This window comes from Chenopodium album, chromosome 1 (genome assembly GCF_948465745.1).
Source record: "Chenopodium album chromosome 1, dcCheAlbu1.1, whole genome shotgun sequence".
Classification (NCBI taxonomy): Eukaryota; Viridiplantae; Streptophyta; class Magnoliopsida; order Caryophyllales; family Amaranthaceae; genus Chenopodium; species Chenopodium album.
In genome coordinates this window covers 3,571,221-3,586,985 of record NC_137834.1, presented here as the reverse complement: position 1 = coordinate 3,586,985, position 15,765 = coordinate 3,571,221, and the positions used below count along the sequence as shown (strand labels likewise).

Genomic DNA, 15,765 nt, shown 5'->3' with positions numbered 1-15,765 from the left:
TTGTATTGAATTATTGCACTAAAATAAAAGTACTTTTTCATGATATAAGATCTAGATGATGTAGGCATGTAGCCATAGCATTGGATAAGAATGATAGAGTCAACTTCGAACCAATAAGGCACATCAAGTTGGTTTAGTGTTTGTTTGATTTCAACCTAATCATAAACTATTTTGGATCGGTACACTTAAAATTGATGAATCAAACTCACTTTCCACCAAGTCACCAACCAAGATTGAACTGCCTCACGTAAATCAACCCAACCCTTAAATCATCTTATAATAACCACTTAACCCATATTTTAAACCGTGCATATGTGCAGACATCCCAGTCTAGTTACTTGCTTAATAATCACCTTTAATTTAACAACTTCCAATATGACCAATTTGATCATCTACCCTTGAGTTGATAAAATTATCCAAGTCCTAGTAGAAACAACTTTGGGCTTTATATTCTTGGACATCCCCAAACCCCAAGCAAGAGCAAAGATCTAAATGCCCAAACCACCAAAAATCCAAACTTCAAACCTACACAAAACTACTAAATTAGCCTTATCCAATTATCCTTTTTAAGTTTTAACCAACCTTCAAGAATCCAGAAACATCTAGAATATTCTGAGAAATTCCACTCTCCAGTAACCCCTGGAAAAACAACAGAACCAAAAACAAAAAAAATGGATTAGACTGAAAACTTCCACCACCTACTAAATAAACAATCACCGGAAAAAAACACTGCACAAAAATGGCGGCAACTTCATTCTCTCTCCTCCGCCACCACGCGCCACCGCATCTTACTGCCTCCACCACCGCCGTCCTCTTTCTCCGGCGCCGATTCTCTCTCCTCACCACCACAATCGTCTGTAGAAACACCCACGACAAGAGCAAGCAAGCTCAATCAAACGCGCTCAAGGCGGCGCGTGAGACTACGCGCAACAAGCATACACAGTCCTCTTCTCTCTCCTCACTCCCTAATTCCCATATTCTCTCTCCTAATCAAGCCATAGGTATGGTTGCTTCAGCTCAAGCCAACTTCATGCGCGTCATCGTACAATCGACTCCTCCAGAAGAACCTTCTAGAACCTCCGAGAAGGAGGATGAGGAGGAGGGTGCGAATATTCTAGAAGGTTCTGGAAGAGGTGCTGGAGTTGAGCTGTTGTGTGTGGTGAGAGCCGTGTTGAAGAAGATTAAACGGAGGGTTTTGGTTGGGGATAGGGTTTTAGTGGGGTCCATTGATTGGGTGGATCGGCGAGGTATGATTGAGAATGTGTTTCCGCGTGAATCGGAGATTCCTGACCCTCCAATTGCGAATGCTGATCATTTTCTGGTGGTGTTTTCATTGGATCAACCTAAGGTTGAACCGTATTCTTTAACTAGGTTTTTGGTTGAAGCTGAGTCTACTGGATTTCCTCTTACTTTGGCTTTGAACAAATGTGAGCTTGTTCGAGACGAGGTTCGGGTTTTCTTGCATTGATTTGATTGGTTTTGTTGTTGAATTTGCTGCTGAAATGTGTATATGTTTGTGTGTTTAAGCATGTTTTGGAGGACTTGATATTGCATTGTTATTATTGATAAATTGTGTGATCAAAATTATGGACAACAAAAGTTTGTTGGGTGGATATTGTGTTGATTGATTGCGGAGGTATAGTGTATTGATATATTGTGTGATTCAATTTGTGTTTCGAGTTTGATGATGCTCAATGTGTGTAATTTGTAGACTTGGGGACAAGTTTAATGAAATGCAGGCTCGGTTTTTAGCAATATCGAATTCAAATTCTGACACAAGGAGGAAGTATATGGATGTTTGTGTTTTCCCAATTTCCAATTCTTTGAAGAGTGTATGCTATGTTATTTGCGAAATGTTTCGAGTGTTGCAATTTGTATTTCGAGTGAGTTCGATTATGCTCAGTGACATATGTGTGTAATTTGTAGAGTTGGGGCAAGTTTACTGAAAAGCAGGTTCAGAGTTTAGCAATATTGAATTCAAATATATGCACAAGGAAGTATATGAATGTTTGTGTTTTCCCATTTTTTTGAAGAGGGTATGTTATGTTATTTGCAGAATTTGAATGAACTTGCTGCATTGAGACTATTTCCCGGTGCTGCTTATTGTTTTGTTTTGGGTCTTATGGTGCTTGGAGACAATGTGCATAGCTTTTTGTGAACTCGTCTAGGAATGGAGTATTGAAGTGAGATTGTAATGTGGGAGTAAGTTAAATAGAATGCAGGTTTTTGGTGCTAAGTTATTCTCAATTCTATGGTCACAAGTGACAGTCAATGGGGAGTACAATATTCTAGTGCAAGTAGCTTATGCTTTAATTGGTATTATGAAAATTTGCTATTAACCATTGTAGATGTAGTGGTCAAACTATCTTGTTTACTTGGGTTGCTTTTAAGAAAATAAGTTTGTGTTTTGAAAACTTAGTGTTCAAAATTTAATCTCAAAAGCACATGTGTCTTGTATTTTGGAAGGAGTATTAGTAGTTGTGTAGTACTAAGTAGCAATTTAGTGTGACTTTGGAACTGTCTTGCTATGTTTGTGCAACCAGTAGGGGCTTATGATTCTTCCCTCATCATCCTTGCAATTCCTTTCTTAGTAGCAGCAATTTTCACGGCCTTTCTTTTTAAGACCCCCCTTTCATCTGCAGGTTCTCTTAAACAAAATGGCCTAAAATTTTTGACTGAAAGTCACTTTCTTTTTCCTCATGTTGAAAAAAATAGTGTGTTTACTCCTTTACTGCATTCAAAATAGTTAAAGTGCCAGAATTTTTTATTCGACTTTTTAGACATATCAATTTTATGTTTAGTGATACTTAGAAACTATGTGTATGTTTTTCATAACTTGATTTGTATTGGAGTGAGTAGCTAGGTTAATACTTGTCAGAGCATTAACAGAGTTACAGAGTAGGCATACTCATACAGCATAGTGATCCTAGGTTGAAATCAGAGGTTATATTATAGCTGAAAAGAAGTGCAATCTTCTAGTGCTTGGAGCTTACGCTCATATTGATATCTGCTTTTTCGTAATAACAGATATTAGTTTGGCTTATGACTCATTTTGCTCGTGTATTTACTTGTTCCAATATGCATGTAGTGGCTTAGCTTCATTTACTTCATGTGTTGCCATTAAATAGCATATGTTCTTTTTGTGATGGTTGTTTTACTATCTCTTCAATCATATGCTTTATCTGCACTGCGCAGGTTCTGATTGAGTGGAAAACCAGGCTTCGTCATTGGGGATATGCACCCATTTTTTGCAGTGTTGAGTCAAAACGCGGACTTGATTCCCTTGCATTCTACTTGAGAGATAGGACAACAGTTATTGTGGGACCAAGTGGTGTTGGGAAGTCTAGTCTGATTAATGCCTTGCGAAGCAATGGTCAATCTCCCAACGTCATGGAAGAGGGCAGCTTGTTTGATCCTGTGGGTTTTATCTCCCTTTTGTTTCTTGGATCATCTCAAATCTTGTAATTTATACAATGTTAACTGAGAAGCATGTAATAGCTTAGCTGTTCTCTCTTGTGAATTATCAGAATTCAGGCAGCAAATGGTTTGAGGAGCAACGAGTTGGAGAAGTATCTGCTAGGAGTGGAAGAGGGAAGCACACAACTCGGAATGTGTCTTTGCTACCATTGGCGGGAGGTGGATATCTTGCTGATACCCCAGGGTTCAGCCAGCCTAGTCTAATGAAAGTAACAAAACACACTCTTGCACAGGCTTTTCCTGAGGTAGCTTCTGTTTCCGCTCATTTAGCATAGCTACCATCAATTCTTTTTGTTATTTTCTCCCACATAAAAGGGCTTATAAAGTTTAACTGTATCTTCAGATTCAGAAAAAGCTAGAAGAAAACAAACCTAATGGATGTGCATTCAACAATTGTTTGCATGTTGGTGAACCTGGATGTGTGGTAACTGGGGATTGGGAGAGATATCCGTACTACTTTCAATTGCTGGATGAAATAAAAGTAAGGGAGGAATTCCAACTAAGGACACTGGGCACAAAAAGGGAAGGAGACGTCAGGTAGAAAACAGGATCTGCAAATATTTATCAGATTTATTATGCTTGAGAATCTGAAATTTTGATTAGCTTCGTACTCATCTTGGTCACATGTATAACAGGAACAAAGTGGGAGATATGGGTGTCACACTAGCTGAGCCAAGGTTGGAGCCAAAGAAGCACAGGAGACAATCTCGCAAGAAAATGAACCAGTCTCTATTAGACGAGTTGGACGAGCTGGATGATGATGACGACGAATACTTGGAAGATAATCCTATCATCCGTGCCATGGAGCAAGAAAATCAGTAGGACACGGAGAAGAAAATCAGTAGAACTGCAACTAGACGAGCATTTGGATAGCTAGATGATGATGATGATTACATCTTACTTTGTTTGGATTATTTTGACTTTTCAGGATACTGAATAAGGGGGAAAATGTTTAGAACCCTCTTTTTTGTTTCCTTCTTGTAAATAATGAGTCCAAAGCAGCCTGTATATATGAAAATTTGTGTTCTTTTTAGTTTTAGCTAATGCTGTACGTTGAGAAGATGTGTATAATATCTAATGACAGGAATAAACACAACGTATAATATCTAATGACAGGAATAAACACAACATTTTTCAAATTTTAGTTTTCCAACTCTAGGATCAACTCCGATATCCACCACGACCCTTCTGTCTGTGGCGTTTTGGAGTATATATGCAAAATACAAATTCACAAACCATAAATCCAAAAAAAAACACAATAAAAATCACAGTTTAATTAAATTATTATTATTATTATTATTATTATTTTTTTTTTTGTTGGTGAGAATTAAATTAAAATTACAATAATTCATGTAATCATTAATTAGTACTTTGTAATTTTTTGGAAAATGCTATACATAGCCCTTAGGGCTACATATAGGGCTACATATAAGCATTAAATTTACATTTGAAAATTGTAAAAAATTAAGAAGTCATCAAAATATAAACACAATTACACTGATTTATGCGTGTTTTTGTCATGAATTTCTAATTTTTATACAATTGCTAAGAGTGTATTTAATGCTTATATATAGGCAATATAACCTTTAGGGCTACATATAGCATTACCCTAATTTTTTGTATCATTTTTTTTTTCCCGTTTGGATCATAAGAGCTTAGCTCTAAATATATTTGGTTTTGACCTGGGTTGCACACCTGACTTATGATGAGTGAGCTCGAACTTAAGACTTCCCTTAAACGACATCAAACTGTTTACCACTTGAGCCACCTTTTATTGATTTTTGATATTAGATATGACATGTGGGCTTGTTGATTTTGGAGCCCAGATATAGTAAAAACCGAGTTACTAACAACAAATATCCCCTTTATTACTTCCATTCTTTAAAAAAAATAAAATAAAATAAAAAAATAAAAAAATTACTATTTCCCTACCAAAATCAGAAAGAAAGTAGTCAAGTACATCCCTTATCATATTCCTAAACTAAAAAGATTTTTTTTTTAAAAAAAAATACCTTTTTTAAAAAAAAAAAACTGTAAAAACAAATCCTAGATATTTTGACCCTCTTTTTATATTGAGTAGGATTTTCTCTTTCTCCTAAAATTATACGGAACAAACACACTATATAAATATAAATATAAATATAAAGCCTTTCTGAAGCTCAACCCTCCTCTTCCTCCCAAGTCCCAAGTTTCCCTGTTCCTCGTAAAATCATAACCCAATTGCTATATATGGCTCTGATGAACGATCAACTGGAGAGTTTTTTTTGGCTGTGCATGTTCCTTACCATGGACAAATTTATTGCCGGTATGATTTCATGGTCTGGATTCGGACCTGATAAAGCAGCAGATTGGGGCGTTACAGTATTCGGTCTTTTTCTTTACGTGTTTTTGTCTACTATTTCCGTAACCATCATCACTAAATTGACAGGACATAGATATTATACTTTTCTCTAGTACGTATAATAACATCATTGTTAGCTATAGCTATGTTGGGTTCCTTTTTCCTTTATATTTTCAAGTGTAATTTGAATGCCGTTGTTTTTAACAAGTTGTTTAATCAACTTTGTCTTTATTTATTTATTTATTTATGATTAATGTTTCATCCTGAATTATGAACTTTGTAGCTAGTCTAAGATTCAAGAATCAAGGCTGATTGTACGTAATTTTTTGTATTGTATTGAATATCTGACGGCAACCTGCCCTTTTACGCTACATACAAGCTCATATTTGCCCTATTACAGTAGGTTTCATGAACTAACTTGAAAGAAAATTCCAGAGGAAATTACCAGCACACCACATATTTTGTCTGCTAGTTACATTCATTACTTCTTCTTAGCTGCTAATGTTATTTCCTAGCTACGAGTACATCTTAAAACTTGAATTCCATAATGTAAGTGATGAAGGGGAATGATTGAATGAATGGAGGGAGGGGGGAGTGGAGTTAAGTGGGTCACGTCACGTGAGGTGCACATGTTAGTCAATGCTGGAAATATAAGTAATAAGTCGGAACTCGGAAAAATGGTGTGACTTAACAAAAAATAATTTAAAACAGGTGTACCATGACAAAAAATAGATTTTTTTTTTTCAAAAAAAAAAAAAAAAAAATTAAATAAAGATTAAAACAAGTGTGATTTAACAGAAAAAAAATATATATATATATATATATATAAGATGGTTTTCAACAAATTTTCCTTTTTATAATATTTCAACAACCTTAAACCATTAAAATCCTTGCACTACTTTGGATCTAGGTAAATTATTTTTAACTTGTCTTTTAAATCGAGTGCTACCTCCATCTCCGAGAGCTGCCTGAATGTCATCCGCATCAGAGGCAGCCTCTGACATTATAGTTTCCCGTGGACGAAAGCATTGATAGGGATGTCCTTATTAAACGAGATCATAAGATATACTCAAATGTAAAATAGAGTTCTAAGCTTTATTAATTTATTGCGAATTTTATGAAAATTTTTATGTACAATACTAGGCCCACCGCGCACCCAAGGATATTTCTAGTGATAGGTCTAGCCGCCTAAAAAACGTTACTAAAGAAACATGTCACAACTAAAAAGATACAGAAGTATAGTTTTCTTACATTAAAAAGAGTATACATGTAATATCATATTACATGTCATGTTCTTCATTTGAATGCAACATATACTAGCTTGAGTTGGAGATGCCTTGAGGTTAGTATGATTAATATGGTTACACGGAGTACTTTGTTTGTTAATCAACTCACCCCAAAAGCCCTAAGTTAACGTGAAGTATATCTAATTTCAGAATAGTCATCAAGCAACACTCAATATTCAGCTATTGTGCTGGTTCAATCACTTGAATCCAATGATACAATGAACGTCCAATCAGCTCTAAACATTGTTACATTGCCGCATGCATCAGCACGGGAAAATAATTTACATGACTGCTTTAAGCTAAGGTGAACAGCCTAGAGACCAATCTTTCTGAGCTCCACTAAGCATAATCTTTGTTTCATTCAACACAAGTACACAACTCATTATAATCTCAATATAAACCTACATGTTCCATTTTCCAAGCATTCTAGAAACTAATAATAGACGGGTCGTATGCTGACACAATATTTAGGGCATTCTACACTGATATTCTAGCCCTCTGAGTCCCAAGGGCATTGCAGTCAGCAAGCTCTACTCATTACTTCAATGTTTAATAAATTTGCAAACCTAAAAAGGAAAAGGTAGATTACCTTGCTTGAGTGCAACACTACCGACTACCAAGTCATATACTCATATCCCACATACTAAAAGTTCTAAGTTTAAAAGTTGAGAAACTAACTCAAACTTCCTAACATCAACATCAACATCAACCTAGAATTGATGACATACATTCCTAAAAAATTAGAGATACCTTCCATAACCACCTTATAGGATCAATATATTGAAAAGCTCATAGCTCATAGCCCACTAAAGCGATAGAAATCTACCTAGGCAGGCCTCTTTAAGAAGTGAGGTGCTGACAGAAGTGCACCTTGGATGCACAACATGCACCTCTTAATTTTTTTTTTTTTACACTGATTAGACCATAAGTATCACCAAGGGAAAAAAACCTGACAGAAATCCTAAACAAACAACCAACATTAACCAGACACCACACTTTCTCTAAACACCGCTTGGGAAAAAAACAAATACAGATAACTCCCTATCTAACCTCTAATCCATTGTCATCACCACACACAAATTTTGTTCCTAATGAACATTCACAAATAATTTTATAAGCATAAATGATCACTTTCAATTTCTCAAAGACATTACATATATAACTTGGTCCTTATAGAAGAAAAAAAACAGAAAAGAAAAAAGAAAAGTAGGTCCTGAAGTTATGGTGATAATATGTGTATGGTTTGACCGAAAAGCTTAAAATGCTAAACAAGTGAACGATTGAAACCATTGGCCTATGTGGCCTATATCTCCACCTAGCCAGAAACCAATTCAAATTATATAGCACTTCTCTTAACTAAATTCCTGCCTGGGGTCAGGGTATTGTCAAAGTCCATGCTTCCAGATCAGTATAATCAGCCATTTGAAAATATCATCAGATGAATTTGTATATGCATGCTTTTTATTGAACATTGCTGAAATAAGCATTTTCAAATATATATGCATAACAACCTTCTGGCTTACGGTACAACCATCCTAGTATTCCTTCAACATGAACAAATATACTTCATCCTCCATATATATTCAAATTTAGCAGTAATATCGACATGTCATGTCAGACAACCTTTTTCTTTCATACTAGACTCGTATCAGCTAAATCTGTTTCGGTACTATAGGCATCCTTAGGTAAAGTTAATGAAGCTTTCTACACTCATCTTCCAACTCCCTTAAGTCTTAGCAGAAAAGCTCCATTACACATTCACTAATCTTACCAGCTCACTGACGAGGGGAAAAGAATGGTGAGCTCTTATGTGATGCAGAGTAAACCAAGTGTAGATCATGGGTGTAAACACTAAAACTCACAATATGAAAAACTGAGCAATCAACACGGTTCACTAATCTTACCAGCTCACTGATGAGGGGAAAAGAATGGTGAGTTCTTACGTGATACAGAGTAAAAAAGGGTAGATCATGGGTGTAAATACTGAAACTCTCGATATGAAGAACTGAGCAATCAAGTACCTTAAACAACTCAAACTAACTCAGTGACATACACAAAACTTAAATATATCCTTGGCCACAATTAAGACTACAAACATAAACAAGAAGAATTGCACCTTATGCAAGCCCGGAAGAATACAAGAGCCAATCAACAATAAAATATATGCCATAATGCCTCTAAAGATCACTAGAAAAAAGGTTCATATAACTTCCTAACCGGTTGAAACTCTTAATCCAATGCCATCTCCAAGTTCAAAGACAATACCTACATTCAAAGATTTCGGACATACACTTAAAGCTAACTTGAAATACCCTATAATATCCAAGCCGCCAATACCCATACCCGCATAACAGATTTTTCATAGTGCTATCTTCATCACGAGAATACAATGCAATTTAGCAATTAAACAACCAAGGAGCATATTTCACTCAACATTCAACAACCAAACCATCAAATACTCGATTCAAGCCACGAAAAACCTAAGCAATAACCAAAACTTCCCAATAAACCCATTTATAACATAACACTAAAATTTCCATATGGTAAGTTGTTAGCTCATATAACCAAAATCAATTCCTGCCATCTTAAACAATCATATAAAACTCCACTAAAACAATAAACAACGTGATCACAACAACATAATCAAACGATTAATGGGCAGAAACTTATAACCTATAAATTCAATTTATTTCCATCAAATTCCTCTACTTTTGCTTGTTGTTCTTCTTCTTGTTTGCAGAACTCACAGCTGGTTGAGGCTTCGGGTGTTTATCGGCTTCGGTCGGGTCAAGCCAATTGAGAGGATGACGATTAAACCATGGCCAATTTGGGACGATGATCAATGCAGTCAAAACGACGCCGCCTGCATAGATTAGCACCATCAATTGGAATGAACCCATCAAATAACCAGTTACAAACGCAATTGCTGCTGAAACTAGCAGAAGAATTTGCATCCATTGTTCCGCAACTTTCTGCCCTTGCCAATCCATTGTTCGCAATCAAAACCCTAACAAAATTAAACGAAATAATTGAAGTTTTGTTCAATTGAAATCCCTAATTTTCGAGATCTGAAGCAAAAGAAGATCGAAAATTAATTGCTGGGGAAAAAAATTATGAATTCTGAATGAGAATGTTACCTGAGATTGAAATCGGCGACGATATACTTTCCCGGTGAGTTGCGTAAAATTTGGAGTGATTTTGGAGAAGAGGATTGATTTATATGAGTTTTTATGCCAATGCGGGCTTAGTTTGACTTGTATGAAAGAAAGTCAATAGGAAGTACTCGTAGGAACTAATGTACACGTCGTCAACGAGAAAATACAAATCAACTTAACCACTCATCAATTCATCATGCCTAGAGGTGTAAAAACCACACGATTCAAAAAACAATATGAAAAATTATGGGATTTTGATTTCGATTTGCATGTATATGATAAATTATCATGACTCCAGTTTAAAGATAGACCTGATCCGACCTGGACACTCGAATTAACACCTCTAGTTACGCCACATCATCTACTCAACTTCTTTGTGCCACGTAGACCCCCTTAATTTACGTCATTATTATCTATTCAACCTCTTATTATGCCAATCACCTCTCATTCAACCAACAACTAGTGTGTGGCCCGGGCGATGCCCCGAGTTGCTAATTTGTACTTGTTTGATTTGCTAATATAATTCGACTGTTTAAACAGTAAGACTTGTTGGTTTCGAGTTTAAGTCTTGCTATACACAATTTTTAGTTGTCAAACTCAATCATTACATAATGGAAACAAATTGTATAATAAGACACAAATTAACTTATCTAAGTTAGATATAGTTTTGTTGGATAAAAACATACAATTAATAAAATGACTTAGATGGTAAAATTTTAACTTAAGACTTGTTGGTCTTGGAGTTCAATTCTTGTTATAAGCATGTGAAAATGACATGTGGCGCATATTACTGACATGTCGAACTTGAAAAAGGTGATAGTGAAACATATTTTGTTTTGGGAAGTATACAATTACAAATCACGAGGTTTAATTAAAAAAAAATTATTAGTATATATAATGACAAGGTTTAATTAAAGTATTGACCCAACGGGCCACATACTAATTTGTAATTAAATAATGTAACAGTGAAAGAATCACCAATACTTTAGGTGATAGTGATGTCCATAAATCCATTTACTCCTAGTATAGGTGAATAATGATAAAGTAAAATTATTTTTGTTGGAAAACAATTCAATTAAATAATTATTGTTGCTAATAGCATGTTTAGAAAGTTAGGAATAACTATTGTAAATAAGCGCTTATTTAGCAAGTTAGGGAGGGTAACACTTACCATTATTTAGGAGTAATAGATATCACAAAGTGTTGGTGATTCATTACACGGGTTAAACTAAACAATTTAAAAGGTAAGAGCTTATTAGTTCATTTCCCCCTTATTTTTTCCTTTTCATTTCCAATATGCTCAATATGATGAACTCATAATTTGTGCTTCTACTTGCTCCTTAAATTGAAGAGAATGCTATAAAGGACATGCGAAATACTACTGTCAAACAATCTCATCGAATATTTTTCACATGTTTGCAAACAAAAGAGGTCTTCCACGACCGCTTGAGCACATCCCAACAAGGAAGTGCTAAGAGTTCAACACTGCTAGGATTATCGTTCATTCTATACTGTGTATTTATGGAGAAATTCTATTTCAATAAGCAAGCATAAACTATTAAAGCAGAATAAAATGGCAGCATATATAGCACTGCATTAAAAGAGCTAACAAAAATAGCAGGGTTACTTTCCTCGAAAAAAACTAGATATTCTCCGCTCTCCATGGACAATGTGCTATTGAACAAGTAAATCTAGATGAAATCTTGTCTACAAAACCAAGATGACAAAATATAAGAAACCCCAAAATTTGTTTCAAGGCTACACCGATAATATGCTTAAAACACTTGAGAGGCTTGTTAGTCTTCTATTTGCTGGTAGCCAACTGGGACTCGGGCTGCAAAATAAACATTCAAGTAAGAAAAATAAAGAGAGAATTCATAAACATGAGCATTGCAGGAACAAAGAAAATAGCAAACTACCTCCTTCCTCACTGCCTCTTCCTTCTCAGACAAAGTCAACTCTATGTGGCATGGATGAGACATGTAGGCTGTAAAAGAAATTAAAGTTGAGAATTGGCACAATCAATGTAAATAAATCACCCAACACAGTAACAGCAATACATACGGTTGATACGCCCATGAGCACGGTAAGTACGACGCCTTTGTTTCTGGGCCTGGTTAACTTGGATATGAGAGATGTAGAGAGAATCCACATCCAAACCCTTCATCTGCAAATGGATAAAAAAGTTAGGACAATTAAAAGATTTTCATCAATGTAAACTCTATCAACTAGAAAGTATAGTTCAGCTCAGAAATGACATGCCTCAGCATTGCTTTCAGCATTCTTCAGCAAGTCGAGAACAAATTTGGCTGACTTAACAGGCCAGCGACCTTGACCGTTGGAGTGCCTGTTTTTTGCTTGAGCAGTCCTGCCAACACCTCTGCAGAAGCGACGGAAAGGAATAGCCTGCTTGTGAGCTAAGACATCCTCCAGATACCTTTTAGCCTTGTTCAAAGGCATCTTTCTAAGAGCAAAGGCAGTCTCCCTAGTGTTCTGCAATAAACAAGCAGAAAAAACTCATTAGTTTGTATGCAAACAAAATAAATTCACATAAAGCAGCAGGATCTCAATCCAACAGCACAAGATTTACAGCCCAAATATATACCACCAGATACAATTTATGGACAAAACAAAACATACATAAGATTTGCCCCTTCATAATGTATATATAATGCATCATCCACTTAATTTGCGGCAAGTAAACAAAATAATGCTGCTATTCTATCTTCTAAAATGCAACCCAACATTGCATTTTACATTTAGGTTAAACCAAACTATAACTAGGAGTAGATACAAAATAGATCATACTAGTAATAGAGCAAATCAAATTCCCAATATTCACAAAAAGAAAAAAAAAATCTAACTTTGTAATTGTGATGTTTCACCATTTACTGAACCATAAGTCATTAACATCACAGAGGTTCACCCAATAATGATGCATTTCAATTTTCTAAACTTAACAAAAGTCCTGTTTGAAAATGCAACACAAATTTGCTTTTTTCAATAGGTCAATTCCAAGCTAGATATCCAAATTAGAAGTATTTGAGCACACTGGGAATTCCCTACAATCACAAAGACTGTATTGGAAATCCTAATGTGCTTGTCTCATCATTAACTGAACCTTCAGCCACCAAAACAACAGAGGTTCACCCAAAAACGATGGAAATAATTTTCCTGAAGTTTACGGAAGCTCTATTCTGAAATACAATAGAGCCTTGCTTTTTTCGACAGGTTTATTCCTAACTAAACAACTAAAATTGAAGTAATTAAAGCACACCAAGAATCCCCTACAGTCACAAAGACTGCATATGAACTCCCAATGTGCATGTTTAATCATTTACTGAACCTTAAGCCACTAAATAAAACAGAGGTTCACCCAATAACGATTCATTTCAATTTTCCTGAAGTTTACGGAAGCCCCATTCTGATATGCAACAGAGCCTTGCTTTTTTCATCAGGTTTGATCCTAGCTAAATAACAGAAATTAAAGTATATAAAGCACACTAAGAAATCCCTACAATCACAAAGATTGCATTTGGACTCTAAACAGAGCCTTGCTTTTTTCATCAGGTTTGATCCTAGCTAAATAACAGAAATTAAAGTATATAAAGCACACTAAGAAATCCCTACAATCACAAAGATTGCATTTGGACTCTAAATGTGCATGTTTCATCATTTACTGAACCTTCAGCCACTACACAAAACAGAGGTTCACCCAATAACGATGCTTTTCTATATCCCTGAAGTTTACGGAAGCCCCATTTCTGAAATACAATAGAGCCTTGCTTTTTTCATCAGGTTTAATCCCAGCTAAATAATTGACATTAATCAAAGCAAAGCACACATAAACCCCAATCGTTTAAGAATTCACTTCAAATACATACATAATATACTATCTCTAATGTCAATGTCTCATAAACTTTCAGCCACTGAACAAAAACAATATTAACCCAATAAGAATGAATTTCTATTTCCTTGCATATTATCGTTGAAGCTCCCAAGTATTCGAAAGTACCAAAATATAACACCACCTTGCATATTATCATCGCTCCTAATGCACACTACCTTTGATACAAAATTTAACCCTTAAAATAAATCAAAAAATAATTCCACTTATTATAAAAACACAGTTGCTTCCTTCAAAAACCCAAAATCAGTTGCAATCTCCAACAAGACTCGCATTAGCCCTACACTACCTAGGAAGCTTGATAATACCAATTAGCTTCCTAACTAGACTAACACATTTTAATCAATTATGAAAACAGGTAGTATTGTACACATAATTTACTCAGAATATTCGAATACTACTTACGACTAAAGTCGAGACTTTCACATTACCCTAGCCTTCAAATTCCAATTTATTTCAGACATATTAAAATTAACACACAAACAAGTAAAATGGCTTATTTCTAACTAAGACCCATTAATCTCACACAAAAACTGAGTTAATTACAATGAAAATAAGCAAAAATGTAGCATCGTTTACTGAACCTGCTATCATAGAAAAAACTCCAGTGGTTCACCCAAGAACAATGCACACTTAATTTCCCTGAAGTTTACGAGAGACCCATTCACAATATTGGCAATAGGACCCTGCTTTTATCATCAGGTTTTTCATTTTTTTTTTATATTTTTAAAATTACATCAAAATAAACATACTTAAATCACACAACAAACTAATTAGCAAACAAATTAAAAAGACTAATAAAATGCAACAAGTTTAAAGTAGAGAATTAGTGAAATTACCTTGAAATGGCATCTGAGATCTGAACCCCTAGCCTTGCAAGCTGCATAAACAAACAACGATTTGAATATAAAAAAAATTAGCAAAAAATGAGAAAAAAAATGCTGAAATTAATTAAGATTGTTCAAAATAACACAGAAGATAAATCAATGAGAAAATACAAGAGATAAATCGAATAACAAAAATTGAAGAAATACATACATTTAGTGGGATTATCGGGTTCTTTGGAGTAAGGAGCCATGACGACGGCTGGTGATGAGAGAGAAAAATGAAGAAACCACACACAATTGACGGTGGCTCTTAAACTGGGAGAGAATTAGGGTTTTGTAGGAATTAGGGTTTTTATAGGACATTTTTATTTTTTAATGGAAGCCCATTGACTGATGTGATTTTGATGTTGGGCTATTATTAATTAGCCCAATAACCAAGGGAAAGGATTTGTATATGTAGTATTTCTAATTAATGGAAATAGGTTTTGGAGTGTAGATGGAATATTTAAGGGCCTGTTTTCATACGTTGAAATTCAGTTCAGCTCAGCTCAGCTCAGTTCAGTTCAGCTCCTAATTTCCTTCTCTTATAAAATATTCAGTTCAGTTCAGCTCCTAATTTCTTTCTCTTATAAAATATTCAGTTTAGTTCAGTTCAGCTCAGCTCAGTTCAGTTCAGTTAGTTCAGCTGAGTTCAGTCAATGAGAACAGACCCTAAATATAACTTTTGGAATATCTTAAAAAAAAAAAAAAAAAAAAACTTTTTTGGTTGGGC

General features: G+C 35.1%; 2 protein-coding genes, 3 non-coding genes and 2 pseudogenes across 5 annotated transcripts; 1 reads left to right on the top strand and 6 right to left on the bottom strand.

Moving 5' to 3' along the window:
- The first annotated feature begins 560 nt into the window (after window positions 1–560).
- On the top strand, window positions 561–4,504 carry LOC145640201 (small ribosomal subunit biogenesis GTPase RsgA 1, mitochondrial-like). The gene is made up of 5 exons (XM_081691504.1): window positions 561–1,447; window positions 3,196–3,417; window positions 3,528–3,722; window positions 3,821–4,014; window positions 4,113–4,504. The coding sequence occupies exons 1-5, from the start codon at window positions 740–742 to the stop codon at window positions 4,297–4,299; spliced, it is 1,506 nt and encodes a 501-aa protein (XP_081547630.1). The 5' UTR covers window positions 561–739; the 3' UTR covers window positions 4,300–4,504.
- Window positions 4,505–11,817: 7,313 nt separating this feature from the next.
- On the bottom strand, window positions 11,818–15,341 carry LOC145640243 (large ribosomal subunit protein uL22z-like). Its single transcript, XM_081691548.1, has 6 exons — window positions 15,205–15,341; window positions 15,006–15,046; window positions 12,522–12,752; window positions 12,324–12,426; window positions 12,179–12,246; window positions 11,818–12,093 (listed from the first exon to the last, which is right to left on the bottom strand). The coding sequence occupies exons 1-6, from the start codon at window positions 15,242–15,244 to the stop codon at window positions 12,064–12,066; spliced, it is 513 nt and encodes a 170-aa protein (XP_081547674.1). The 5' UTR covers window positions 15,245–15,341; the 3' UTR covers window positions 11,818–12,063.
- On the bottom strand, window positions 13,134–13,260 carry LOC145566675 (small nucleolar RNA snoR74; annotated as a pseudogene).
- LOC145566670 (small nucleolar RNA snoR74) lies at window positions 13,358–13,484 on the bottom strand (annotated as a pseudogene).
- Window positions 13,583–13,711, bottom strand: LOC145566666 (small nucleolar RNA snoR74). Its single transcript, XR_014095469.1, has one exon. It is a non-coding gene; the product is annotated as a small nucleolar RNA snoR74 (small nucleolar RNA).
- Window positions 13,922–14,051, bottom strand: LOC145566659 (small nucleolar RNA snoR74). The gene has a single exon (XR_014095468.1). It is a non-coding gene; the product is annotated as a small nucleolar RNA snoR74 (small nucleolar RNA).
- On the bottom strand, window positions 14,728–14,862 carry LOC145566656 (small nucleolar RNA snoR74). Its single transcript, XR_014095467.1, has one exon. It is a non-coding gene; the product is annotated as a small nucleolar RNA snoR74 (small nucleolar RNA).
- Window positions 15,342–15,765: the final 424 nt, after the last annotated feature.

What these genes read in the sequence shown, in the direction of transcription:
- LOC145640201 (XM_081691504.1), top strand. Translation starts at nt 740, where the DNA reads ATGGCGGCAACTTCATTCTCTCTCCTCCGCCACCACGCGCCACCGCAT. An exon ending in GTGAGCTTGTTCGAGACGAG is followed by an intron (nt 1,448 to 3,195) that starts GTTCGGGTTTTC and finishes TGCACTGCGCAG; the next exon opens with GTTCTGATTGAGTGGAAAAC. An exon ending in AAAAGGGAAGGAGACGTCAG is followed by an intron (nt 4,015 to 4,112) that starts GTAGAAAACAGG and finishes CATGTATAACAG; the next exon opens with GAACAAAGTGGGAGATATGG.
- LOC145640243 (XM_081691548.1), bottom strand. Translation starts at nt 15,244, where the DNA reads ATGGCTCCTTACTCCAAAGAACCCGATAATCCCACTAAAT. An exon ending in ATCTCAGATGCCATTTCAAG is followed by an intron (nt 12,753 to 15,005) that starts GTAATTTCACTA and finishes TGTTTATTGCAG; the next exon opens with AACACTAGGGAGACTGCCTT. An exon ending in ATGCTGAAAGCAATGCTGAG is followed by an intron (nt 12,427 to 12,521) that starts GCATGTCATTTC and finishes ATCCATTTGCAG; the next exon opens with ATGAAGGGTTTGGATGTGGA.